Genomic DNA, 27,420 nt, shown 5'->3' with positions numbered 1-27,420 from the left:
AGCATATCATACTAAAAAGAGATTGGGTGGGACAAGTAATAGTGACTTTGTATAATTCAAAGCTGAGGAGTGGAGCCATCTTAATGAATTAAAATGTTCCAGTGGTGGTTAAGGAGATAGTAGTGCATCCAAATGAATGATATATATAATAGCACACTGTCATATCTACTCAGAGGCTTGGTCACTTATGAACCTTTATGTACCAAACACAGATGTTGAGCTATTTATACAAACGGTCTTTCTTAAAATAGCTGGAGGACAAAGTAATGTTTTAATTGGAGATTTAAATTTTTGTTTAGATCGTATATTGGATAAATCCACACAGACAGTGACAAAAACTAAGGCATCAAAAGCTACACTTGCATATACAAAGGATCTAAAGCTAATAGATGCCTAGAGATGGTTATACACCCAAGCTGGAGTCTACTCAAAACCCCATGATTCTTTCACCAGAATTGACCATTTCCTAACATTGGCACAATTGGAATGCAGGATGCTCAAAATGGAGTATTTGGCTAGATTATTATCGGAACATGCACATTTGGTACTGATGATAATGATGCCGGAAAAACAGGCATCAATGTATAGATGGCAACAAATTCTATGTTGTTGAAAAAAGACTTCTGTTCATTTATAAGGGAACAAATTAATGTATTTTGTGGCACCATTTGCCCATCTACTAACATCAGTTTCTTGATATGGGACACATTAAAGACCTACGTGAAAGGGCAGATAATAGCATATAAGAAAAAATGTCAAGACAAAAAAAATATACATGGGAATTAACAGTCTGGAAAAAGAAATGACTGCATTAGAGAAAGAATATCAAAAATCCCGCTCCAAGGACAAATGCCAAACTTTAATAAATTTAAAAAAATTAGATACAATGTCATTTCTGGGGCAATATTAAAAGGAATAAGAATGAGGGAATAGTTGAGGCAAAAGAATGATAAAGAAATAAATGAAGATGATTTGATACACTTAATTTACTAAACCATGGTTTTGTGGCGGCCCTTTGCAGCCCCCTACCCACGGGGCCTCACAAAATGAAGGATGAACATGACAATCCAGCAGGCTGCACAAGGCCCGCAGTGCTGCCCTCCAATGGGCCACAAGCAAAAGAGCTTAAATGGTCTATCCGGGAAAACAGATCACAAACACACCAATCAGTGCTGAGAGGGGTTTGAGCCCAATAAAGCAGAATGTGTTAACTACACCCAACTGGTGCTCATGTTGTTCTTTCTGGGAACAGCATGTTCTTTCTGAGCTAACCTGGTTACAGTTATAACCTCTCCTGCGCTCTAGGCTCTGTAGAACCATAGCTTGTAGCAGCTAGCTACAGTGTGAAGAAAGGAGAACTTGAAGCAACGTGAATAAAAGAAGTAATGGGAAGAACTGTGTGACGATGAAAAAAACGAATCAATAAAATGTTATTTTTCATTTAATTTCAATCTTAGGGTTCATACCATGTTTTTCCTTCATTAAAGAAAGTGGCACTGCCATCTTTAATTAAGGTGGAGCTATATTCACCGATTTCAGTCCTTCGCATTTAAGTTCATGGCACATATCAAAAGCAACCATTCACAATTAATTTGCACATAATACACCAATTTGATGTGAAAAATGTATTGATTACTTGCCAAAGGAATGCATTCAAATTAGTTAGCAGTAAGTCCAAGGAAAATAAATCAGGATTGGGTCTCCATTTGTATAAACAATCATATTTAAAGCAGGGCACTAAAATGGATGCCTTTTTAGAAACAGTTTAGAAACAAATGATTTTTTTGGCAAAAAGTATGAATAAAACAGTGTGGTTTAACTTGAACTAATTTATTCCTGAATGTCAGCATTGTCTTTTATTTAATAATCCAATAACAGGTTAAGATATTTAGATTGAGAAACAGAACCCCTTCAGTGCATCCTGAGGCACTTTTACACAGCCGCTGAGTCGCTGAAAATTCGCACAATTTTTCTGCTCTACTGGTAGTGTAAAAATGTGGTGACTAAATTTATTTGCTAAATTCCATCCTGTAATTTTTCCACCAACTCCCCTACATGTATTTATAGAGCAGCTAAAGATTAAATTGACTATAGGCACTCTGGAAGAAATTGGGCAAATGAATGATGTTCACCCTCCAACAAACTCTACACCACAGGAAAGCAGTGCAAAAGTGCTTCCTGTGGAAACGACTACTCCAGAGGTAAGTATGGAATTTAAAAAAAAAAAGAATTTATAGAATTATTTCTGTGTAAAATTCATAATTAAATAAGAACAATCTTCGACAGGAGTGTTGAAATGTCTGGCTCCTTCTCCACCTAACTTCCCTGGTCAAAATAACTCCAATTCATTAATTGTTCATGACATTAGAGAGAGAGAAGAAATCTTTAAATTTTTTTTTCTTTAATTGACTGGTTTTAAAATCATGCCCAAGGACAATCCTGAAGCCATGCCTTGAACATGACCTGAAAACATTTACCAAAGCCTCACTGAACCTCATACAATTTTATTGAGCAAGCAAACTACTTGCAGCATAGCAGCATGTGGTATAAATTGTACAATACATACAGTATATTGTCTCTTAAATCTCAGGTGCTCCTTCATAAATAGTTTAAGTTCTTTTACTTCAACTTGACTTTCCCCTACTTCGCCCCATCATAAATCACTGAACAACCCTTGTCTTGTCTAATAGAATCAGAAAATTCACACAGAGAAGGCCATTTCAATAGTCAGCATGTCTGAATGATCTGGATGAGACCAGAGAATGGACACAACATCATATTTCTTTTCTTGTTGTATTTCACGTGTTCTCAGTGACAATCTTCTAATCTCACTCTCTATCCTATATGACTCAACTTGCTCCACCTGAACCATTTTGTTTTTGCCTCCTTCTTCCTTTGTTTGGCATTGGCCTAAATTCATGATCTTTCACCAATTCTAAATGGGGCACCAGTCCCACCCTTCTCACTCCTGTCCCATCCTCTTACACTTGCTTCTCTTCCACATTTAATCAGTCTCAATAAAGGGGTTTGCTCAATTTTTTTCTCTCCCATTGATGCTTTTAGGCCCATTGAAATCCTCAGTTGATTCTGTTTAGCTTCATTATCAGCATGAGTAGTCTCTTGTGTGCCTTATCAACCACACCATCTGACCACCCTTCTGATGAAGAGTCTTTGGCTGAAACATCAACTTTACTTCTCTTTCCAGAGGTGCTGGCTTACCTGATTAGATTTTGGAGTATTTTCTTTTTTTATATATATGTGATTGTGTTTTCTCTTCAAATTATAAACATGTTGATTCTAATTATGTTAAACACACTGAACAGGATCCAACACTTTTTATCAGTCATATTCAATTGACCATATCTTTAATTATTTCAAAATATGAAGGAATCTCCTTTCCATGAAAATAATCATTAACTTTTGTTCTTCTGTGCAATGTTTGCTTGCATAAATGCAATTGATTTCATTTGCTAAACTATGATGTGGATGCTTATGCTCAGAGACAGCTCAGTAAGGACAATACTTCTGTGAAAATTGAACAGATTGTCCCAATTTCAGCGACTGTTTGGGTTTCTACAAAAAGCCGTGGAATTCTTGAGAATGACTCCCAATCACAGGAACATCACACAAGCCAGGCGGTGTGTGATTCATTTTTTTATTCAAACGATATTTATGGAGTCTCAAAAACAACTTTGTACTCCTTTGTTTTTAAAAACTGAAAAACCAACACACATATACATAAATGTTCTCATACCCCCGGGACCTCACTCTTGATCACCTTGGCACCTTTGGTGACAGATTCATCGGTATATTCATGATTGTACTCATACAGTTAGTCATTTATTCCAAAAGCACTCATAATTCATAATGCATAAAGGGTTGCCATTTTCAGACACATTTTCTATACTTCTTTTGACCACTCATTACACGACAAAGTACAGTGTCCCCAATTCATCTCCAACATTGATGTGGTAGTCCCCAATAAGACTACTATGTTCCTACGCAGCTCTGTTGCCACATATGCTCATACATGTGTTATCCCTGAAGAGAATGCCACAAAACTTTGGCTCAGCAGAATGTTGGTTGCAGGGCATCTGACCTACCCTGATGGGATTATCATTTGAAGAAATCAGCTGCAAGGAGAAATGTTCAAGAAGCATTGTGTTTCATTTCATTAGTTAATTTGCTTTTAACTCTTTTATTGTAAATAGGAAAAAAAATCTTAGATTTATAAATTGGCTTTATTTTCAACACAAGAATCTGTAATTTTGTTGGTTACATACCTGAACCAATATCTATTGCAAAAATACTCTTTGCAGAGAGCCATTTTAGGGGCTGTGTCATGCATAAGGGTGTGAGACCTTTTAATCAATAGAATATTGATGACAAAATTAAAGGTATTGTACTATATGCTAAAGGTTTTGCACTAACTGCTTCATAAGGGGCAGCATGGAGTTTGTATGTTCTTCTATGACATGTGTGGGTTTCCGTAGGTGCTCTAGTTTCCTTCCACCCTCCAAACTATCAAGGGTTGGTAGGTTAATTAGGTGTAATGGGGCAGCATAGGTTTCAATGGTCAGAACCAGCTTTTACAAGGATACTGTACCGTTAAAATTTTTAAAATTTGCAAGTCCAAAATTGCTGAAAAATTTGTGATAATGAGGTAACCCTATTCTCTGTAAGTGCAGTGCATTGCTCAGTAAAGGAATGCGGAATCTATCTAACAACAAGGTTTCAAACATTTACCTAAGATAAATATTCCAATATAGCATTAAATGAAATATTTTCTCCATCTGCTTATTCCAACAGTTAAGCACTGAGGAGAATTTTCTTGCACATATACAAATCTGGGGTTTGTAAAATATAAAAGCAGAAGAGGAATTTTTATAGCTTTTCATCTGGTTGTGATCTTGACATCTGATTCTGTGTACACATGCCCTGTTATATAAAATAGACAACCATGAATAATCTGAAACAGGTTATTGGATGCAAAATTGAAAATATTATGGGATACATGTTGAACATAAGTGCAAAGCCAAATGTTGGATCAATGGATATATCCAATCTCCCATGGAGATGAAAGCAAAATAATTGTTTGAACTTCCATCTGAAAGCAATAAGCAAAAATACAAGATAGAAAACAGAAGGAAATTCATTTTATAAGATGATCAGATGGATGATGGCTATATTATTTAACCTTCGTTCTTTCACTTGACTGGGGACTGAAATATTTGACTTTGTAGTGAGCCAGCTCATGGTGGTGCAGGCTCGCACTTGCTGATATCACAATGGTCCCAGTGAGGGGAGGGGGTGGGGCAAAAAGGATCCTGGGGGTCATGCTGATACGGTCTCAAAGAGTTCTAGTAAAGTCAGTTGGTTGGTTCAGCTTGCTCACAGCTTCTGTGTGACTTTTCTTTTGTTTGCTACACAGCATATTGACCACAGTGGTAACCTCAATGGTCCAAAAATGACATTTTGGACTTCATGATGAATGACACAAGCATGCAAAATGCAGTCTCACTGAAGCTGCTAACCTTTAGGACCTTACAGCTTTGAGTCTGGTTTGAACAGGCTGAGGACCAGTTTCAGGTCAGCCAGATCACTGCAGACTCCACAAGATATTACTACGTGGACAATTCACTTGACCAGGAGACTGCCAGACAAATGATCAACTTCTTACATCAGCTGCCAGCCACCAACAGATATGATGTAATAAAGGATCTCCTTTCCTGCTGCAAACGAGTGGCATGACTGCTCTACACGGATGGCCTGTATGACCGCACACCATCCACCCTTATGAATGATACGCTGGTGTTAATGGACGGCCATAGGCTCTGCTTACTGTTCGAGCAGATATTTCTTGAACAGATGCTGGAAGACATCCAACTATTCCTCAGAAATCAGTGACCCATGCAGATTAGCAGCCCATGTGGATGACCTGTGGCACACCAAGAAATATGGCAGGGTATCCGTTGACCTAGTTGCTGTGTCATGCCCAGCAAATCATCTTTCTCCCACTCCACTGAGGAGGCCAGTGATAGCTGCAACAGGTGGAGACTAAAGCAGAGCAATGGTGTTTTTACCATCATAAATAAGGTTCAGGAGCCTGCTGCTGCTGTCCATCTTGCTCCCATCTGGGAAATGCCAGGACCAGCCATTGCTGATGGCTATGACGGTTGGCTGCTGAGACAGCCATTCTGGGGAGTTTTTACTCATGGACACAGGAGCAGAGGTCAGTGTCTTGGCCCCCTCAAACTGAGACACATGTGCCGAGAAGTCGGAACCATCCCTCACCGCCACCAACAATAGCAGCATACACACATAATTCCGCTCGAATTTAGCTCCTGCCGTTTTACCTGTTCCTTTACTTTGGCTGATGAGTCTCAGCCCCTACTGGGTGCAGACTTTCTTTGAGCCCATTGCCTTCAGGTGGACCAAAAATGGTGCCATCTGGTCAATTCCAGGACCTTACAGACATTTGAGAAGCCAAGTTCCACCTTGACTTGGCAGCCTTATCAGGCAATGAGTTTGTTAGAATCTGTCAGGATTCCCAGCCATGAGAATGCCACAGTTCTTCACTGTGGTCCTAAAACATGACTTCATGCACCACATCCCCATGGAGGCTTCCTCCTGACGAAGTATGACTTGCCAGGGAAGAATTCAGGAAAATGGAGGAGATGAGAATCATTTCGTACTTGGATAACCTGTGGGCCTCTCCTCTACACATGGTGCCATTATCTCCTGGGGAGTGAGACCTTGCGGGGACTACCACCAGCTCAATAATGCCACAACAGCCAACCAGTACCTAGTTTTCCACATCCAGCAATTCATATCCAATCTAAATGGAGCAAGGATCTTCTAAAAAATCAACCTGGTCTGGGAATATCAACAAATACCCATCCACCCCAGCGACATCCACAAGACAGCCTTCATCTCTCCATTTAGCCTTTTTGAGTTCCTCCACATGCCATTCAGCTTCAAAAATGCAGCACAGACTTTAAAGAGACTCATGATCTCAGTGGGGCATGGCCTAGATTTTGTTTTTTTACCTACCTAGATGACTTCCTCATTGACAGTAATTCACAACAGTAGCATTTAACACACTTGCAGCTGTTCTGCCAGTAGCTGAGGGACTGCAGCTGAGCCATCAAACCAGCAAAATATCAGTTTGGCCATTGATTTCCTTTGCACTGCATCAATCGACATGGGGAAGTCCCTATTCCATCAAATATTGAGGCCATTCGTAAGGTTTTCAGGAGCTCCTTGGGATGGTCAATTTCTACAATTGGTTCCTGCCATCAACTGCCAAGATCATTGAATTGAATGTAAGTTTATGTCACAAAATAATTGAATATGCTGTCTTATAAAAACACGAGAGTCTTCCCTTTTTAATAAGAAAGAATTTAATCTCCTGCTGTTTTTCAATGAATTTCAATTCCATCAATAATGGAGAATAATCAGACATTATTCTTGCTTTACAAGCAATATTCAAAACTCTTGATTGATTTTGAACTGAAAGTAAAAATAAATCAATTCTAGAATATGAATCAAATCTATTGGAATAAAAAAAGAATAATCTCTATCTCAAGGAAATGAAACCATAAGAAAAAAATGAAACTTTTAGGGAATTTTATGAAAAAATATATAATTTTGATTCATTATAGGATGAAACTATTTTAGATAACTATTTGTACCAAATAACATTGCCCAGATTAAGTTAAATAGACAAAGACAATTTGGATTGACCATTTATGCAATAAGTTAAGGAAGCACTTAATTGTTTACAGAATAATAAATCTCCTGGAGTGGAAGGATTCCCTGTGAAATTTTATAAAGAATTTAAAGATTTAAAAATTCCTTTATTTATGTGGGTAATAGAACAAGCTTTTAAGCTACATGTTCTTCCAGAAATGTTTCTATAGCGATAATTACAGTAATTCCTAAAAAAACACAGAGATCCACTCTTTTTAAATATACTAAAGGAATTTCTAAAATACAAGATTGTTATGAGAGTGGTAGATTGATGTCATTTGATCAGTTAAGAATTAAATATGATATTCCTCATAATACTCTTTTTTGTAATTTTCAATTGAGAGCCTATTTAAGAGAGAAATTAGGACCAGCTATGCTGTTAAAATATTGTACAGATTTACAACAGCTGATTGTTGATGGAACTGCTAAGAAGTTTATCTCAATAGCATATATGAAATTACAAGAGAAAGCACCTAAATTAGGTTTAATCAAGAGAAAGATGGGAACAAGATTTAAATATATCGATAGAACAACAAATGTGGCAAAATTTATGTAAAGATGTTATGTCTAATACAATTAATGTAAGATAATAGATTACTTCAATATAATTTTTTACATCAGCTATATATTACATATCAGAAAATGAATAGATGGAAATTGGACATATTGGATCAATGTTTTAGATGTGATTAAAATATTGGAACTTTTCTTCATTCTACATGGTCTGTTCAAGAGTTAAACCCTTGTAGATTTTTATTTGTAAATTTTTGAAGCAGGTTACAGATGTTATTTTTCATTTGAATCCTGAGTTATTTTTGATGGGGAATTTTGAAAATATAACTCCTAAATTCCATTCATCAGATTTTCAGTTGAAATGTGTTAAATTAGCTCTAGCGATAGTAAGGAAATGTATTGCTGTCACTTGGAAATCAAAGATAGCAAACAGATTCAAAGTCATATTTATCCAGAATCAAAACATATAATTTGAGGTAAATATTCTATATTTTTACAGATTTGGAGTCCATATAGCTCAAACATTAGGTTTCAATTTATAAATAATTCCTTTGAATTGTCCAGATGAGAGAAGTCTTCTCTTAATAAATAATGATTTCCTGTGAAATATTTTTGAGATCTTTGAACATTTCATAAAGCAATCCAATTTAATACATTTTCATATCCATTTTGTATTTTAGTAAGTTTGTATTTTTTTTTGTAGTTTAGTATAGTTTTTAGCAATGGATATAAGGGATTAGCGATGGGGGGAGGGTTTAGTTAGGATTTAGATGCTCTTTTCTTAACCTTTTTTCTTTATATTTCTTTGTACAAATCAAAATGTTTTTAATCACTTATGCTGTAACAATGTGATATACTTTTTTATTTCTTATTTATGTGTTGATTTCAAATAAATATTCAAGATCATGCGGCCTCTTTTCAAGCTGCTATCCAGTCAAACCAAAGAACTCAGCTGGGACGTGAAGTCTATGACAGCTTTCAACCAGGACAAAGATGCACTGGCCAATGCCATCCTTTTAGTTCATCCACCCATTGATGTGCCCATTTCCCTCACAATTGATGCATCCAACGTGGCCGTTAGTGTCATCTTGCAGCTGCTGATTGATGGACATTGAAGACCACTCATTTTCTTCAGCAGACACTGGTGCCCCCCCCCCCCCACCCAGAGCAGAAGTATAATGCATTCATCAGGGAGTTGCTAGCCCTCTACCTTTCCATAGCGACTTCCTCAAAAGATGGAATTTCGTAGTCTTCACTGATCACAAGTTCCTTGCTTTTCCCTTCACCCATGATTGGCAAGGCAACAATGTCACCTCACTTATATCTCAGAGTACACAACAACTATCAAGCACAATTTTGGTAAGAACAAACTTGTGGCTGATGCTCTGTCCTGTACCTCCTGTCCTGTGTCCTGTCTGTGCATTCCCTGTCCCCCAGAATTGACTATACAGCACTTACAGCAGCCCAGTGGCAGGATGGCAAAATACCAGCCTACAGCATTGCATTCTCAGGTCTACAGCTGGAAGATTTGATTTCAGGCCATCCAAAGCCACACTTTCAACATTTCCACCATGTAGAGGTGTCGCTTCTTCAATGCGCTACTTGGGTTGGCCCATCTTAACTGGTCACAGACAGATTCATGTGGCATGGCCTGTGTAAATAGGTGGGCCACTGGGCCAGAACTTGCTTGCACTGTCAGACATCCATGGTGCAGAGTCACATGAAAGCCACACTTCAGTTCTTCCTGCTGACACACGGAGGATTTGACCATGTCCATATGGATGTTGTAGGGCCACTGCTGGTTTCCAGAGGCACCATGTACCTGTTCACAATGGTAAACAGGTTAAGTTGATGGCCGGAAGCTGTCCCGCTCCTGGACACTTGCATGACATCCTGCGCCAGGGTCCTCATCACCAATTGGATTGCCTGTTTTGGCCTTCCTTCCAATATCACGTCAGGCAGGGGCACAGTTCACAACTGGCCTATAGTCAATACTGGCACAACTGTTGGGGACCCATTTACATCACACCACAGCCTACCACCAACGGTCTAATGTCCTGGTGAAAAGGTTCCATCTGTATTTGAAGACAGCCCTCATGGCGTGGTCCAGATTGGGTGGATGAGCTGCCTTGGGCGCTCCTTGGCATCTGCACAAAGCTGTCTCTGGGGCCCTGCTGACAGTCCCAGAGAGTTGGTACCAGCAGCATGCGGCCAGAAGAAAACACCTAAGGCACTGCTAATGCGACTTTGCGAGAAGGTGGGCACCTTGGCCCCTGTCCCAACCTTATGCCATGGTCCAGCTCCATCCTACATCTCAAAGGATCTCGAAGACTTCAAATATGTCTTCATAAACCCCCTTCAGTGCCCATATGAGGATCCATACAAGGTGTTATGACACCATGGGACTATATGCCTTTTGGACATTAGGGGTAGGCAGGAAACCTTCACAGTTGACTACCTCAAACAGGCACATCTTGACCTCAATCAACCAGAACTGTTCCAACCCCTCTGCAGAGCGGTCGGCCTCCCAAAAGTACAAACTGTGTCATAGAAATGCAGGCCCTCTCTGGGCTGACATCATAATTGTTCCTATGGGGGGGACAGAGGCAAAGGATGCTGATAAGCTCTTAGGGAGTTGCATTAAAATCAGTTGGTTGGTTCAGCTCTCACTAACAGCTTCCGTGTGGTTTTTCTTTTATTCGCTGCACAGCGCAACGACCACAACTTGATAAATATTTTTGACAAAATTACTCCCAAAAGTAAGTGTACACTTTTCTTTTATAGTTTTTTTAAAATTTTAAACAGTAATTCCTTTAAATTGGAGTCATGGATGTTGGTTGTTTCAGCTGGAATTTATACTTTATGCAAACTGTTTCTTTTTTTTTGGCACAATAACACAAGTAGAATCAGGAATAGCTCACCATGCCCTTCAAGTCTGCCCGCCATTCAATATAATCCTGGCTGCTCTGTTTTGTGCTTGTTGTCATAAACCCTCAATTCCTTAATCTTTTAAATATTTTTCCATTTCCACATTAAATATTCAATGATCTGTCTTCTATCACCCTCAGGGCAGAGATTCCCTTAAGAGAGAAAAAAAAATTCTGTTCATCTCATTTTTAAATGAAAGGCCCCGTATTTTGTAACTATGTCTCTGTGTGCTAGACTCTCCCACTAATGAAATTATCTCAGTATTTTCCATGTTAAGCCCCCAATATATTTGAATTCAGTCACCAATCATAACTCTAAACCAGTAGTTCTCAACCTTTTTCTTTCCACTCACATACCATTTTAAGTATTTCCTATGCTCTGTGATTAGTAAGGGATTGCTTAAAGTGGTATGTGGGTGGAAAGAAAAAGGTTTGAAAACTGAGTGCCTAGTTGACTCGATATGTGCACAGTTTCATAACTCCAAAGGAAATGGGCTGATGACAATTTTTCTCAAGCAAAATATTTCAGTAACAATTAGGTCTAGAGCAACCTTCTGTTCCACTCATATACCATCATAAGCAATCCCTTACTAATCACAGAGCACTGATGGCATAGGGATTACTTAAAGTGGTATATAAGTGAAAGAAAAAAGGTTGAGACCACTGCTCTAAACTTAGGAATGCAGACAACACTCTGATCCCAGAAATTAGCCTTTCGACCACGTTTAATGATACTAGGTCTTTTATAGGTTGGGCAGAGTATTCCATGTGTGGCGTCACAAATGCTCTGCATAACTGCCACAAAAAAACTTTCCTTCTCTGAAGCTACAGACTGTTTGAAAAAAAATGTCCAAATAATTTTTGTTTTCCTAACTTCTTATTGAATCTGCCTGCCACTTTTTTGCAATTTATGCATTACAACACCCAGATTACTCCGAACTTCACTCACTTCCAATCTCTCTCCATTTAGCTTTTGATTTCTTTTACTGAAGTAAATGATCTCATGTATCATTAACCTGTCACTAACCCTTGCAGAAATGTTATGTCTTCATCACAACATAACACCCTTCCACATCTTTTCATGTCATTATTCCAGGATATTAATGTAAATAATTAACAATTGTTGGTCAAGGACTGATCCCCAAAGCAATCAACATGAAATGTCACTCCATCCTAAAAATGACCTCTTTATTTTAACTCTTTATTCTCTATTTGACTGACAGTTTATAATCCAAGCTATCATACTTTGTAGAACAGGTAAACATGATTGATAAAGGTAGGGCAGTTGACATTGTCTACATGGAGTTAAATAAAACATTGAACAAGGTCCCTCTTGTTTGACAGGCCCAGAAGATTAAGTCATGGTGATCCTTTTTCTGACTGGAGTTTTTCTGACTGAATAATGGTGTTCTACAAGGTTGATTACTGAGACCTCTGTGGTTTGTAATATAGATTAATGATGTGAATGAAAATGTTAGTGAGCTGATTAGTAATTAGGCAATTGACAAGAAAATTGCAGTTGTGAATTCCGAGGAACATTATCAAAGTATAATAGATCAGTTGGAAATTTGGGCAGATAAATATAGATCTAGATTTAAAAAAAAATAAATTTTAGTGTTACAGCACAGTCGAAGACACTTCTAGCCCATAGAATCTGTCCCATCCAATTGATTTTGTGAGGGGGGGTGGGAATTAGAGTATCTGGAGGAAACTCACAGGGGTCACAGGGAGAATATACAAACTCCTTATGGAAAGTGCCAGATTTGAACCTTGGTTTCTGGCACTGTAATAGCCTTGCGCTAACTGCTATGCTAATCATGCAGCTGGAATAAGCATGAGATTATGCATTTTGCAAGATTAAATGCAAGAGGAAAGTATACATTAAATGGCAAAACTCTTTGGACATTGGTGTACAGAAGGATTGATGTTGCAAATACATATTCCTGGAAAGTGGCAACATAAATGCAAGGTATACTCTATAGCTATCTTCATTAGATCATTGAATATAATGTTTGGGAAGTCATGATACAGAAGTCCAAGAATTTTGCTTGACCACATTTGGAATATTGAGTGCACTTCTGTTTGTAATATTGTAAGAAGGATGAAAAGGTGAAGAAGAGGTTCACCAAGACGTTGCTTTAAATAATAAATGTTGACGATCAAGAATGTTTGAATAAACTTGGATTGCTTTTGCTGGAGCATTGTAAGAAGAGAGGCGATCTGATAGAGGTATGTAAAATTAAGACAGGAATAGATGGTGTAGATAGTCAAGAGTTCATTTCTCTCATGGCAAAAATATGTTAAATACTAGATTTAAGGAAAGAGGGAGAAAGATTAAAAGTGATACATGAGGCAAGTTTTGGTAAGTGTCTAGAACATGCTGTAAGTCATAGTAAGTGTCTGGAACAGGCTGCTTTGGGAGGTGAAGGCAAGCAGAGAAGCAGATTTGGTAGCAATGTTTAAAAAGCATTCATTCAGACAACCATAGAAACAAGCAGGAAAGAGAGAGATGCAAATGGGATTAATTTATATTGGTATCATCATTAGTATAGACAAAGTGCCTATTCCTGAGCTGTACTTTTTTTGTATTGTATATTCTCTGAGTGGCATGGGCACTTAATTTATATTTCCTTTATATTTAATTTGTATTTCCTTTATTTTTCCAAATGCTGCTATGACATCAACTTTATCAACTTCACCACTCCCTTCACTCATTCAAATCTCACCCCCTTGGAACTCCTGGCCCTCCACTCTCCCTGCACCAATCTGAACATCACCATCAAATGTGCAGACTAGCACACTGATCTCGATTTCGCCAAAGCCAAACAACAACTCTCAGGCACCTCCTCTTATTTACCCCTCTAACTAGGACCCCACCAAAACTCATCAAACCATTGTATCACGCACCTTCTCTGAACTCATCATTTCTGGTCACCTCACTGGCACGGCCTCCAACCTCAATGTTTCCCAACCCCGTACTGCCAATTTCTACTTCCAACCCAAGATCCACAAAGCCAATTGTCCTGGCAGACCCAAATCCACATTCACTTGCCCCACTGAGTTGGTCTCTACTTACCTCAGCTATGTTTTGTCCTCCCAGATCCATTCACTCCCCACCTACATCTCGGACACTTCATGTATCCTCCATCACTTCAACACCTTCCAGTTCCCTGAACTCGATCACTTCATTCCCTCTACACCTCCATCCCCCATACTGAAGAACTCAAAGGCCTTAGTTCTTTTTCTGAACAATGGAACCAAATAGATCTCCCTCCATCACTACTCTCCTCCACCTGGCAGAATTTGTCCTCACCCTCAACAATTTATCGTTTGACTTGTCCCACTTCCTCCAGGTTAAAGGTGTCGCCATGCATACTTGCATGGACCCAAGCAATGCCTGCCCCTTTGTTTTCTACATGGAGCAATCCATGCTACAGGCCTACATAGGCAAAGCCCATCAACTATTCCTCTGCTACATCAATAATTACTTTGTTACTGCCTCATGTACCCATGATGAACTCATTGACTTGATTCGCTTTGCTCCCAACTTCCACCCCAACCTCAAATTCACTTGGTCCATCTCCAGCAACACTCTCCCTTTCCTCGATCCCTCTTTCTCCATCTCGTGAGTCAAACTCCTGCCAGACATCTTTTGTAAACCCACCAACTCCCACAGAAATCTTGAACACACCTTCCCATCCTATCTCATTCCATTCTCTCAATTTCTTCATCTCAGTAGCATCAACACTGAGGGTAAGGACTTTCATACCAGATCATTAGGGGTGTCCTCCTTCAAACATTGTGGTTTTTCCTCTACAACTATCAACTCAAGTGTCACTTGCATACCCTCCATTTCCTGCACATCTATTCTGGCACCCTCCACTCCCACACGCAACAAGGACAGGATTCCTCCTTCCTCACCAATCATCCCCTTGGGATCTACCCCTGTGTCTGCAGGAGTGATGCTCCACTTGCACCCACACATCCTGCCTCAGCACCATTTGGGGCCACAAACAGTCCTACCAAGTGAAGTAGCATTTCACTTCTGAATCTGCAGGTGTCATCTACTGCATCAGATGTCCCGTTGTGATTTTCTCTACATTGGAGAGACTGGACGCAGATTAGGAGATCACTTCGTTGAGTACCTTGACCCTGTCCACCGCAATAGCGGGAATCTTCCAGTGGACACTATTTCAATTCCCTTGCTGACATGTCTCTCCATTATCTCATACACTGCCAGACTGAGACCAACCACCAAATGCCTTTCCTTATCCCTCTCTCTCCATTCCATCTCCTTTTGTGCAAGCAGGATAGATTCTTACCTTGTCCATTATCATATCCAATTAACTCCTTTTGTTGGTCCAGATTCCTCCTCCTGCTATTGTTGTCTGAATTCTGAGAATTTATGAGATTTTCTGCTTCTGGCTTATTCCTTGAAGAAAGGCTCAGACCCTAAACATTGGCCATATATCTTTGACTCCTGTAGATACTGAAAAGGCTGGCTGAGTTCCTCCAGCATCTTGGTGTTCTTTTACTTAATTTATGTACCAGCTTCAAATGAGATCTTGTTTTAAACTTGGAATCTAAATATACTACATCTACAATCACATCTATGAACTCTCCCTGTCACATCCTCTAAGAACACTATATTATTGAGGATTTTTCAGCATTCATATCACATTAAATCTATTAGCATAAAATCCAGCAAAAAATTAAATACCATCTCCCTCTTCAGTCATTGGTCAAATGAGAGAATATACTGCTGATGACATACAAATGAGAAACAAAAAACACTCCAGGATAGGGCGGAAAATACAAAAGCCTTGGAATAATTTCAAAATAATTAATATTCTCCAATAGATACATGGAGTCAATTGTGTCTCTGAATGAGCCAATTTTTCCATTTTCCTCATATATTTATGCATATACTTATTAATGTTACATAGTATTTCTCGCCATTGATTTTCTTTAAGAAAGGTAGTGTTGTTAAATTGAATTTTCATGTATGAGTTTTTTTTTAATTTAATCTTGATTTTTTTTAAGGAAATTGTCTTTCAAAAAATGCAGTATTTTTTATCAGTTGACATTTGTTATATCAAAGACACTCACTGCAGGAACACCAAGATTAATTTCAAAATGTTGTGAAACAAGGAAGTCTGAAAATGCTGAGATTGTAGTAAATTCACAAAAGTGCTGGAAAAACTCGGCAGGTCTCGCCACATCCATAAGATCTAAAGATATATAGCCAATGTTTCGGGCCTGAGCCCCACATCAAGGTAACCTGAAGGCCAACTGTGGATGTTGCGTGACCTGCCGAGTTTCTCCAGCAATTTTTATGCATTTACCAAGTTGACTGCTGTTATTTTTTAAATCAAATTGGTATGAAACACATTTTAAATTCTGTCTTAATGCTGGAGGTACTCACTGTGCAGGCTGTGTGAAATATTAATAACTTTCTCTTCAGCAAATCTATTCAGTGGTGTCATCTTGGCACATTTTAGTTCTGCATGAGTGGACATTTCCTCCGCTGTGATCCAGCAGACTTGTTCCTCATCATAAATAAAATCCAATGCAATGATTCCATTGGTATTGAAGGAATTCTGGGTGGAAATATTTGATCCTTCCAAACCCGTCATCACAATATTTTTAACGTTAGCAATTAGAAGTACAGGTGGTGAATCAGCAGGTTCTGAAAAAAAAACAATGAAATAATCAGTTTTATTTAAAAAAAATATATTTTCAATATTCTTACAATCAGAAACCATTTTGACTAGCGCGGATTTAGTTTAGGATAATATAACATTGGAAAGAAGTGACTTCTGATAATGTGGCTTGAAATTGCTCTGGGTAGTATCATTGATCTTCCCATTATGGTTTAAAAACCAGCACAGTCGATTTTAACTATATATTCCCACTGGTGATGATTTAGCTGCCTCAATGACTGAAAGCAGTAAGCATTGTTGTTTTATCCTCTATCTGAACAAATGACAATGTTTCAGAAGTACATTTGTGTCAACTTAATTCATTCTGACATGTTGGCATATTTTAAAGCTAAATTGTTAAGCATATACTGAGGTTAACAGTGTTTTAAAATTTCCTTTCAATTACATGGCTCTGCAAAACATGAAATATTTATTATTTACTATTGGTTATGTTTTGTTAAAAGCACTCTCCATGGGAGAAGGCTGTGTGTCTGTTGCATGTGTTCTCGTTCATTTGTGTGTGTGTTCCAAATGTACTCCTGCTCTTGTGTGGGTGAAACATTTTTGTATGTACTTCCTTGCATGATGGTTTTCAGATATGACCTGTCCTTAGAATATAAACTAGAAAGGACATTTAAAAAACATAGAAATCTGCAGGCTTAAGTTTATTGAGTATGAGAAAATGGGGCTCCAAGCTTTGTAAACTGAAACATAATAAAGGGTTGTTTAAAAGGCACCAGGAAAGGTAGAGCTTGTTTAAACATTTTCATTAGCTGTAGCCAATAAAGGGAAGGGGAACTTAAGTGGAGTGGCCCTTTTAGGAGTGGGATTTTTTTGAGGTATTGGTGAACAGGGGAGCAGGAATTGAGGTAAGTTAAGGACAACCCTGTTGGGGAGTAAAAGGATACACCAAGGAGGAACTTGTAAGAACAATTTTTTTTTTTCAAAAAATTTTCATGAACAGTGAGAAAGGCAACCAGGTCAAGGACGTGATCCTCTTCCAGAATATGGACAGTAAGGAAAGCAGGGTCAATGATATGGAGGGGGGGGGGGATCATTTATAGGTCATGCCACCCCCTGCCATCTGTGAGTTATTGTGTCCCTCCACCTAAATGGTATGAACTGCCATTGGTGTCCCATGTAATTACCCTAATACTTTCACCTCTTTCCACCCCCTCCCCTTAAATATGTTCTGATGCTGACTCTCCAGGAAATCCAATTATATCCCTGGTAACTTAATTAGTAAGAATTGCATCCAACTGCAGTGCAATACAAACTGTGTTTGGGAATTGAACTGGATTTAGATGACTCCAGATCATTTGGAGGTGATAGACAGGAGTTACAAGGATGCAATCACTCTGAGGGTGCAAGAGGAAGGTAGTTGGGTAACAGTCAGGAGTGGGAAAGGTAATAGGTGTTTAGTGCAGAGTACTCCTGAGGCCATTTCCCTCAATATCATGTATGCTATTTTAGATATTGTTGAGAGGGACCACCTACCAGAGACAAGCCACAACAGTCAAGTGTCTGGCACAGAGTTTGGTCCTATGGCTAAGGGAGGGAGGAAAGAGGTGAACTGTAGTGATAGGGGAATCAATATTGAAGGGAAAAGATAAGCGTTTCTGTGGATGAGATTGACAATCCTCGATGGACAAGACATCCAGTGTAATGATCTCAGGATTGCTACCAGTGCCATGTGTAAGTGAGGTTGGAAATTGGAAGTAAATCAGCTTAACACATAGCTAAAGAGATGGTGCAAGAGGGAGGGTTTCAGATTCCTTGATCATTGGGTTCTCTTCCAGAGAAGGTAGAACTTGTACTGTTAGGATCTGAACTGGATGGAGACTGCTATTTTTATGGGAAGATCTGTGAATGCTGCTCTTTGTCAGGGGGAGGGGGAAGAGCAGTGGGCTATTTAACTAGATTTTCAAGGAGATGTGATTCAGATTGTCAGAGCAGATAGTAGAATGGAGGATAAAAATGATGGTAAGAGTGCAGATGAAGACACTTTTAGGGTTATGAGTGGTGGAAATAATTTTCTCAGCTTCATCTATTTCAATGCAATGAGTATTGTCGGAAAGGCAACTGAGCTTGATGCATAGATTAGCATAATGAACTATGACATTGTGGCCATTAGTGAAGCTTGATTGCAGGAGGGGCAGTATTGCCAGCTCAATGTTCTGGGATTTCATTGATTTAAACGCAATAGAGTAGGAGGGATGAAAGGGGCAGTAGCATTGGTTTCCAGAGAAAATACAGGTTGAGCTAGACAGGACAGATGAGTTGGGCCATCTACTGATGCAATATGGGTGGAGCTGAGAAATGGGAAAGGTGTGATGACATTAATGGGGTTGAAGTGCATACCATCCAATAGTGAAAGAAAATTAAAGGAGCAGATCTGAAGAGAGATAGCAGACAGCTGGAGAAAACAAAGTTTCTGATGGTAGGTGATTTTTAACATTCATCATATTGACTGGGTCTCCCATACTGTAAGGGGGCTGGGTGGTTGAGTTTGGCAAATGTGTTCAGTAAAATTTTCAGAATAAATATTGTATGTTGAGGTACCAACTAAAGAGAGTGCAATACTGTATTTTCCTGACAGAAGTATGTGTGGAGGAACACTTTAAGTTCAGTGATCATAATGTCATTAGTTTCAAGATAATTGTGGATACAGATAGGCCTGATTCTCAGGTTGATTCTAACTTGGAGAAAGTCCAATTTTGAGGAAATTAGAAAAGATCTAGAAAGCATGGGTTACGTTAGGTTGTTTTCTAGGAAGGATGTGCTCAGTAAGTGGAAGGTGTTTAAAGGTGAAATTTTGAGAGTACCAAGTTCATGATCCTGAAATTATTAAAAGCAAAGTTAACAGGCGTAAGGAACTTTTTTTTTTCTGAATCTGGTTAAGAAGTGATGGGTATATTGCATGTATAGGCAACAAGCAGAAAATGAGGTACTTGAGAAGTATAAAGAATGCAGGAAAAATTGAGGGAAACCAGGACTAAAAAAAGAGATGAGGTTGATTTGGAAAACATTGTGAAGCAACACCCTAAAGGCTTCTACAGGAATCTTAAGAGAAAACAGATAGAAAGGAACTCAAAGATCAAAGTGGTTGGCTATATATGGAGTCAGAAGAGAAGACGGAGATCTTATATATTTTTTTGTATCTGTATTAATTTTTTTTTAAAAAGGCACAGAGTCCATGGCAAATAAGTCGTGAAGTTATTGAAACTATACAGATAGAAGAAGGTGCCTGCTGTCTGAAAGAATCAATGTGGATACATCCCCAGGGCCTAACAGAGTATTCTCTTAGATCTTGAGGGAGGTTAGACCAGAAATTGCAGGAGCCCTGGCAGATGCATTTAAAATGTCCTTAGCCACAAGTGAGGTGCAGAAGGATTGGAAGATAGCTCATATTGTTTCATTGTTTAAAAGGGTTCAAAAAAAAAATAACCAAGGAATTTGTAATCTGGTTAGCCTGACACGTACAATAAGTTAGTTATTGGAAGATGTTCTAGGAGATTGGAAATGCAAATATTTTGATAGGATTTATTAGGTGTAGTCAATATGGGTTTGTGGGCAGTAGGTAATGCTTAACAAATCTTAATCAGTTTTTCAAGGAGATTACCAGGACAATTCAAGGGAAGGCTGCGGATTTTGTCTACATGGACTTCAGTAAGGCTTTTGACAAGGTCCCACATGGAAGGATAGTCAGAAAGGGTCAGTTGCTTGGTATTCATGGTGAGATCTGGAAACTGGATTCCCCACTGCCTTTGTTGTAAAAGTCAAAGATTGGTAGTGAATGATTGCTTCTCAGACTGGAGGACTGTGACTAGTGGTGGGCCTCAGGGACTGGTGTTGAATCTATTATCAGTTATCTGGATGATAATGTAGTAAATTGGATCAGCAAGTTTGCAGATGATGCAAAGACTGGAGGTGCATTGGACAGTGAGGAAGACTTTCAAAGCTTTCAGAGGGATCTGGAGTAACTGGAAAATTAGGCTCCATAATGTTAGCTGGGATTTAATGTTGCTAAATGTGTAATGTTTCATTTTGGACAGACAAACCAAGATAGGGCCATGCACTGTAAATGTTAGGATGCTGAGGAGTGTGGTAGAGCAGACAGATCTGAGAATAGAGTTCTACCATTCCCTGGAAGTGGTGTCTCTGCTAGGTAGCATCAGAGAGAGTTTTTGGTACATAGGCCTTCATAAATCAAAATAGTTGAGTATAAGAGTTGGGATGTCATAGTAAAATTGTTTCAGATATTGATGAGGTCAAATTTAACGTTGTATGCAGTTTTAGTTCCTTAACTATAGGAGATATGTCATTAAAATTGAGAGTGCAGAGGATATTTACTAGGATGTTGCCCGGACTATGGAACTGAGTTACATGGAAAGATTAAACAGGTTAGGATTTAATTTTCTATGTGCAGATGAATGAGGGGAGATTTGATGGAGGTTTTCAAATGATAGGTATAGATGGAGTAAATGCAAGTTGGCTTTTTCAACTAAGGTTATATGAGATACAAACCAACACATAGGTCAGGGTAAAAGTTCAGGGGGACTTGATCACTTTGAGAGTGGTGGGAGTATTTGAGGAGCTGCCAGTTGAACTTGTGAATGTGGGCTTAATTTTAACATTCAAGAAAACATTTGAGCAGGTATGTGGATGGGAGGGTTATGAAGGGATATGGAATGGGTACAGGTCAGTGGGACTAGGTAGAATAATAGTTTGATACAAACAACAAGCATTGAAGGACCTGTTTTCAATTCTGTAATGTTCTAATGGAAAGGGAACAAGATGATCTCTTTATGAAACACTGATTCACCTTCAATTGGAGTATTTGTCAAGTTCTAGGTGCCACATTTTAGAAAAGTTGTAGAGTCACACAGCACTGAAATAAGTCCTATTGTGTTCACGTGAATATCAATGGCACATTTCTACTCATCTCATTGACTTGTACTTGTTCTGTACCATCTCAGACTTCGTGATTGAAAAGCTTGGCCAGGTGATTTAAATATTTTTTAATGTGCAGAAGAGTTTTGGTGAGTTTCAAGAATAATATTCTTCAGTTATGTGCTGGCATTTTTTGGACTAAAATAGATTGTTAGGAATCTAACTAAAATAATTAAAATTATGAAGGGTATGAACAGAGTAGATACAGAGGAAATATTCCTGATAACACTGGTCAAAAAATAAACAAATAAAAAAATGGCAAGATGATTTTTTTTGGAATTGCAGTCTGGTTAAGAGCAGGAATGCTAAAGCAGAGCTAATGTCTGATGTACATTCATTTACAGTGATGAAAAGGAAGTTGATTGAACAATTAAGAGGGGAAAGAAAAGCAGTGCATTGAAAAGAGGATGAAAGTGTGATGAAATGAATTGCTCCCTGTGAGCTGGCAAAGATTTGAAGGGTCAATTGGCCTCCTTCTATCATATAACACTTCTGTGATTCAATTCTCAAAGTGAGAAGAAGCTCATTAAAATTGGATAGAAAACAGAATTGCCTTCAAACAAAGTATTAATACAATCTTTTAATTTGAAAGTGGATAATAATCAAATATTCAAAAATTAACATTCAATGCCATTAAAAATCAATTTTCTTGCATTCCAACAAGAAAAGCCATTATTACAGCAACTTCTAAATCAATTAGTTGACTTCCATCAATACCAGGTCAATAAATAAAGTATTATGCAGCAGTATGATCTACCTTGACTGACGGAAAATCTTGGAGTGTCACTTACTTCCTTTGCTCTTCCATTAACTTTACTCAACAATCATTCTAATTCTGATGGTCTTTCTTTTTAAATTACCTGTACTAAAATTCTGTCAATCAGATCTCAGCTGTTTATTTTTTTAAAAAATAACAAATGAGAGACAGTCAGGGATCTAGTTGGAACATTTTGAAATACCAGGAAGATGGAATAGATCCAAATATATCTGTGATAAATAAATAAGTCATATGGATGTGAAAAAATCTTTCTCTGCAACACCAATTCAGTGCAAATTAACAAGAAAAAATCTGTTGACCTTTCCAGTTTGAGTAGGGAGACTAGGGATGAACACTAATTTTTGCTCACCTGCAAATTTTTCACACTGATAGAATTTATGATCCTTCACACATGCTTATACTGTTTAGCCTCATTATGGTTAGGAACATTGAGGATGAATGCACTACTGTATTCTGCCAAGTTTGGCATGTATACTCAGAAGATGCCTATTTTACATTATATTTTATTAGAACAATTGATGAAGTTACATTTGTGAGCACTTTAATGCGATACATGATGTGATGTCACTCTTTGAAACAAAGGTCTCAAAACTTGGATATTGCTGGTTGCCTAAAGACCTGAATAAAAATAAAAGAAATCTTCATTGGGATACCAAGTGAAAAGAACTTACAAATATAAATTTGTTCTCAGAGAGAGGTGATAATTTATTTTACTTCAGTTTTGTGGGTCTTGAGTAACACAATGAAGCCAATGTGGAAATTGGCAATTACATTGTAATTGTTAAACTGACAAAAACATTAAAAATGAGCAGTAGGTCATTCAGCCAATCCAGCCTACTCAGTCATCCAATAAGATCATGGCTGATCCGATGATAGGCTCATTAAGAAGCCACTTCAGTATTTAGTGGCAAAAAACTTGATGAAAGAGGTATATGCAGGAACGCCTTCATGGATAGAAGGGTATCAGAGCCTAAAGAAAGGAATTCCAGAGTTTAGTTTGGATACAAATAAAGTCCTACCATTAAGTACTTGATTAGTACACTCAGAATTTCACAATTCATTGCTGAAGACTTTTCTGGCTTCTGGACCAAATAGAATGATAAACTCACTGAGTTTCAGATGTGGCAAAAACTTTCATAATCAGCTTTACAGATACAATAATGCATTGAATAAGCAACATTTATCCTTTTATTGTTTTAGTAATGTTAAGAATGTTGAATTGAAATAAAATAAAATTTGTATTGTGATATATTTGGGAGCTAAATTGTTAAAATTAGAGTAGGTTACATACATACATACACACATTTTAAAACATCTATTAAAATACTGAAGAATTCATATTCAATGACTTCACAGAAACTATGGAGACTGCTATGCACATTTCAGAAGTAGGTGCTAATTGAAATAATGTCATGAAATGAATGGACTGGAGACAGGCCATCTATGTGGAATATTTTTACAAGACATCTGACCTTTCTGCAAAGTGCTCACTCAAAGGTCACTACTGGGTTCTTGTTTACCTAAAAACAACAGATGCAAGCAGAAGACTAACTCCTATTGAGAGAGAGAGAGAGAGAGAGAGAGAGAGAGAGAGAGAGAGAGAGAGAGAGAGAGAGAGAGAGAGAGAGAGAGAGAGAGAGAGAGCAAGAGACACACTGAAACTGAACAGTCACAGCTGAAATAAGCAGGAGAATCTGGCTGGAACTGAAACAGAAGTTCCAGAGTGGTGGATGGCTGGAAGTGCTATCAGTCTGATGTTTCTCTTGGAATAAGTGAAACAGAAAGGAACTCTGGAGGAGCCTGAAAGGAAGAGGTTATCATCTGGAGAACCCTGATGGGGTAAGTTTCATCAGCAAGACATTGAGGTGACTAATGGTGGTATCTCAGTTGTGGAAATCCTGGAACAACAAATCTCTCTCTGTAAACCTACAAAGAACCTTCCTGAGCGGTAAACATTTACCTTTCGAGCATCCCAGCCTGGTGAACTTTATACATATTAAATTCTGTGCACAGTATAAGAATTGCCTGCAACCACTGAACTTGGAAGAATGAGAAGTGAGATTGGACTGTGAACCAAAGAACTTTTTCTTAAATTTACACACACATTACGCTTAGAATTAGAAGGGGGTTAGGTTGAGTTAAAGTTAATAGAGATGAGTTAAAGTTTGATTCTGTTTTCATGTTTAAAGAAAATTAAAAACAACTTTTGTTTAAGTAACTACTTGTCTTGGTTAATGTCTATTGCTGCTGGGTTTTGGGGTCCTTTGGGATTGTAACAGTATTCTATCCAAGATAGAATCTCTTCTAGCTAAGGAAGCTGAGGACAGATATTTGAAAGGGGATTTTTTTTTCCTCACAACAGTTTAACTTGCATCTAAAATAGTTTCAATGGTAAATTTGAAGTATTTGAATGAACAAACAGGGTGTAAAGCTTCACAACACTGCAGTTCAGTAGAAAATTTCAAACGTATTCCATTTTGGATGGAGAGGGATAAAATGCAACATAAAATGTTGTCAAAGCTCAGTTACCAATTGCAGAATGTGAAATGGAGCTGTGTTTCAGATTTATGATCTTTTATTTGATCCAAAATCAAAATATTGCAGGGACTGGAAATAACTGCAAAATGCTAGAAAAGTCAGGACAGGCAACAAAAGGGGATGAATTTCTGCCACTGAAGTAAATTACTTTTTAAAAAAAATCAACTTTCACTTTTTAAATTTATATTTGCCCTATCAACAGAATTTTGCTTTGGGACTGATCCAACTGACCTCTAAGTGAACTATAGTAATTTGGCCAATGATATTTCCCACATTCCAGGCTTTTGAGATTCCTGGAGTAACAATTGAACAATTACTTTCCATAACGCTGATGAGAATATAATATGAACATTGGAAATCACTGGCATCAATCAGAAAAACACAATTTCTAAATGAAATTGGATCATGTTGAAATTCAAAGGTTCTTGTACATAGGGCACTGAAAACCAACACATGGATGCAACAAACAACAATGGCAAATGGTATGTTAGCCTTTTTAAAAACAAGAGCATTTAAATAAATAAATGAGGTTTCTGCAACAATGCAAGTGAAATCTTTTAATATATTGACTTTTAGGAAGCCAGCAGTGTAGGCAACTGCTTGTACCCACTCTTCTTTTAACAGGAGTTTTGAATGATTTGCAGCCAAGTAAACTAAAAATGGCCATGACCCTAATCTGTATGGTTAAAGCAGTCAAGATTCATATATTGCATGAAGCTGAAGGAGATCACCAGTCTCATTGAGAATAAAATATGCACTTTGAACACTGTTCATTTGAATAGCATTTTCATGAATTGATGTTGTGAAATTCAGATAATGTTGTGGGGGTACATAAACTGTTGTTTCTAACCAGTAGAGTTGAAAATCTCAATAAATTTTGCATGTTGCCATACAAGTGATATTTGCTAAGATTTGAAGAAAAAAATGCAAGGAAGAATGAAAATCCCAGTTTATTTAAAAATATAAGCATACAAATTTTCTGACAATCATGAACATTACTGGTCTATGTAAAACATTTTTGAGCTAATGGAATTCTTCATACTGCTCCATTTTGATCTGCATTTGTGTAAATGAATTTCTAGACCATTGACTCTGGAAAAACAAATTGGTGATTCCTTATAAACCTGACATTTAGATTTACAAAATTGTTTCACTGGCTCATTGCAGCCTTTAAAGAACAGCTTGTTAATTACTTTGAATTCTTAACTGTGAAGAAAATTTCTGTTCTGCCTCATTCTCTTCATTTGATTCATTTATGACACATCATTGAAGTGGAAACAGCTGATTTAAGTCTCAACATGATTTTAAAAAGAAGTCACAAACTGAAGAACACTGTGATCCTATCCTAATCTAGGCCAGGTGTGGCCAAATAGCACACACAGAAAACTATTCAATGATTTGAAATAAAATTAACTTCTGAAAGTCTCAGTATTAGCACAAAATAAAAACTCCTATGTGTGCTGGAGCAACTCAGCTGGTCTCAGTGTCCTGAGAAGGTAAAGATAAATCATTGATGCTTCAGGCCTGAGCCCTCCTTCAAGGTACATCTGTATTAGCACATCACACTGGCAATTTTCAAAATTCAAATACATCTTTATGCCAAAATTTTATTTTCTTTTGCATGTAAAATAATGAAAAACAATGTGCAGTCTGGCCATGAAAATACCAAAAACAAGGCATTAAATAAAGCACAATTTGTTTTCAATCCTTGATATGTTCTAAGAATACAACAACATAAGAAATAAGAGCAAGAGAATGCCATCTGGCCCAGGAGCTTGCTCCTCCATTCAATGAGATCATGGTTGATCTGATGATAGGCTCACCTCCACCTACCTGCCTTTTCACCAAATCCCTTAATTTGTGTACTTTGTTTTAAAAAAAATCTATCCAACTTTGTCTTAAAGATATTTACTGAGGTATCCAGCACTGCTTCAATGGGCATCAAATTCCACAGATTCACCACTTTCTGTGAAAAGCAGTTCCTCCCTCTCTCTGCTATAAATCTACTACCCTGGATCTTGAAGCGATGTTCTCTCGTCTCCCTCACCAATGGCAACAACTTATGTATTCCTTTCAAGATTTTGTATGTTTCTATTTGATCTCTTATTCTTCTAAATTCCAGTGAGTACCGTCCCAGACACCTCAATCTCTCATCATAGGCTAACTCCCTCATCTAGGGAATCAACTTGGTGAACCTCCTCTGCACTGCCTCCAAAGCCAGTACATCCTTCCTCATGTAAGTGGATGAGAATGTACC

General features: G+C 38.0%; 1 protein-coding gene and 1 long non-coding RNA gene across 14 annotated transcripts in view; one reads left to right on the top strand and one right to left on the bottom strand.

Annotated features, from left to right (window-relative positions):
- The window catches only part of LOC138761991 (low-density lipoprotein receptor-related protein 1-like), a 1,165,126-nt gene that overhangs the window by 1,017,736 nt on the left and 119,970 nt on the right, over window positions 1-27,420 (bottom strand). For 12 of the 13 annotated variants that reach the window (XR_011356692.1, XM_069935089.1, XM_069935091.1 and 9 more), the window contains one exon: window positions 16,618-16,881. Coding sequence is in view for 11 of the 13 variants with exons in the window: in XM_069935089.1 (XP_069791190.1) it covers window positions 16,618-16,881 (264 nt within the window). In the remaining 2 variants the exon portion in view is untranslated. Of the gene's footprint in view, window positions 1-16,617; window positions 16,882-27,420 lie in introns of those variants that run through there. The other variant, XM_069935100.1, reaches the window with a different exon arrangement.
- LOC138761993 (uncharacterized) lies at window positions 5,308-22,396 on the top strand. The gene is made up of 2 exons (XR_011356693.1): window positions 5,308-7,325; window positions 22,192-22,396. It is a non-coding gene; the product is annotated as an uncharacterized lncRNA (long non-coding RNA).

This window comes from Narcine bancroftii, chromosome 4, assembly GCF_036971445.1.
Source record: "Narcine bancroftii isolate sNarBan1 chromosome 4, sNarBan1.hap1, whole genome shotgun sequence".
In the NCBI taxonomy this organism is placed as follows: domain Eukaryota; kingdom Metazoa; phylum Chordata; class Chondrichthyes; order Torpediniformes; family Narcinidae; genus Narcine; species Narcine bancroftii.
Note: the sequence above shows the minus strand (reverse complement) of the source record. Positions and strands in the feature narration are given on the sequence as shown.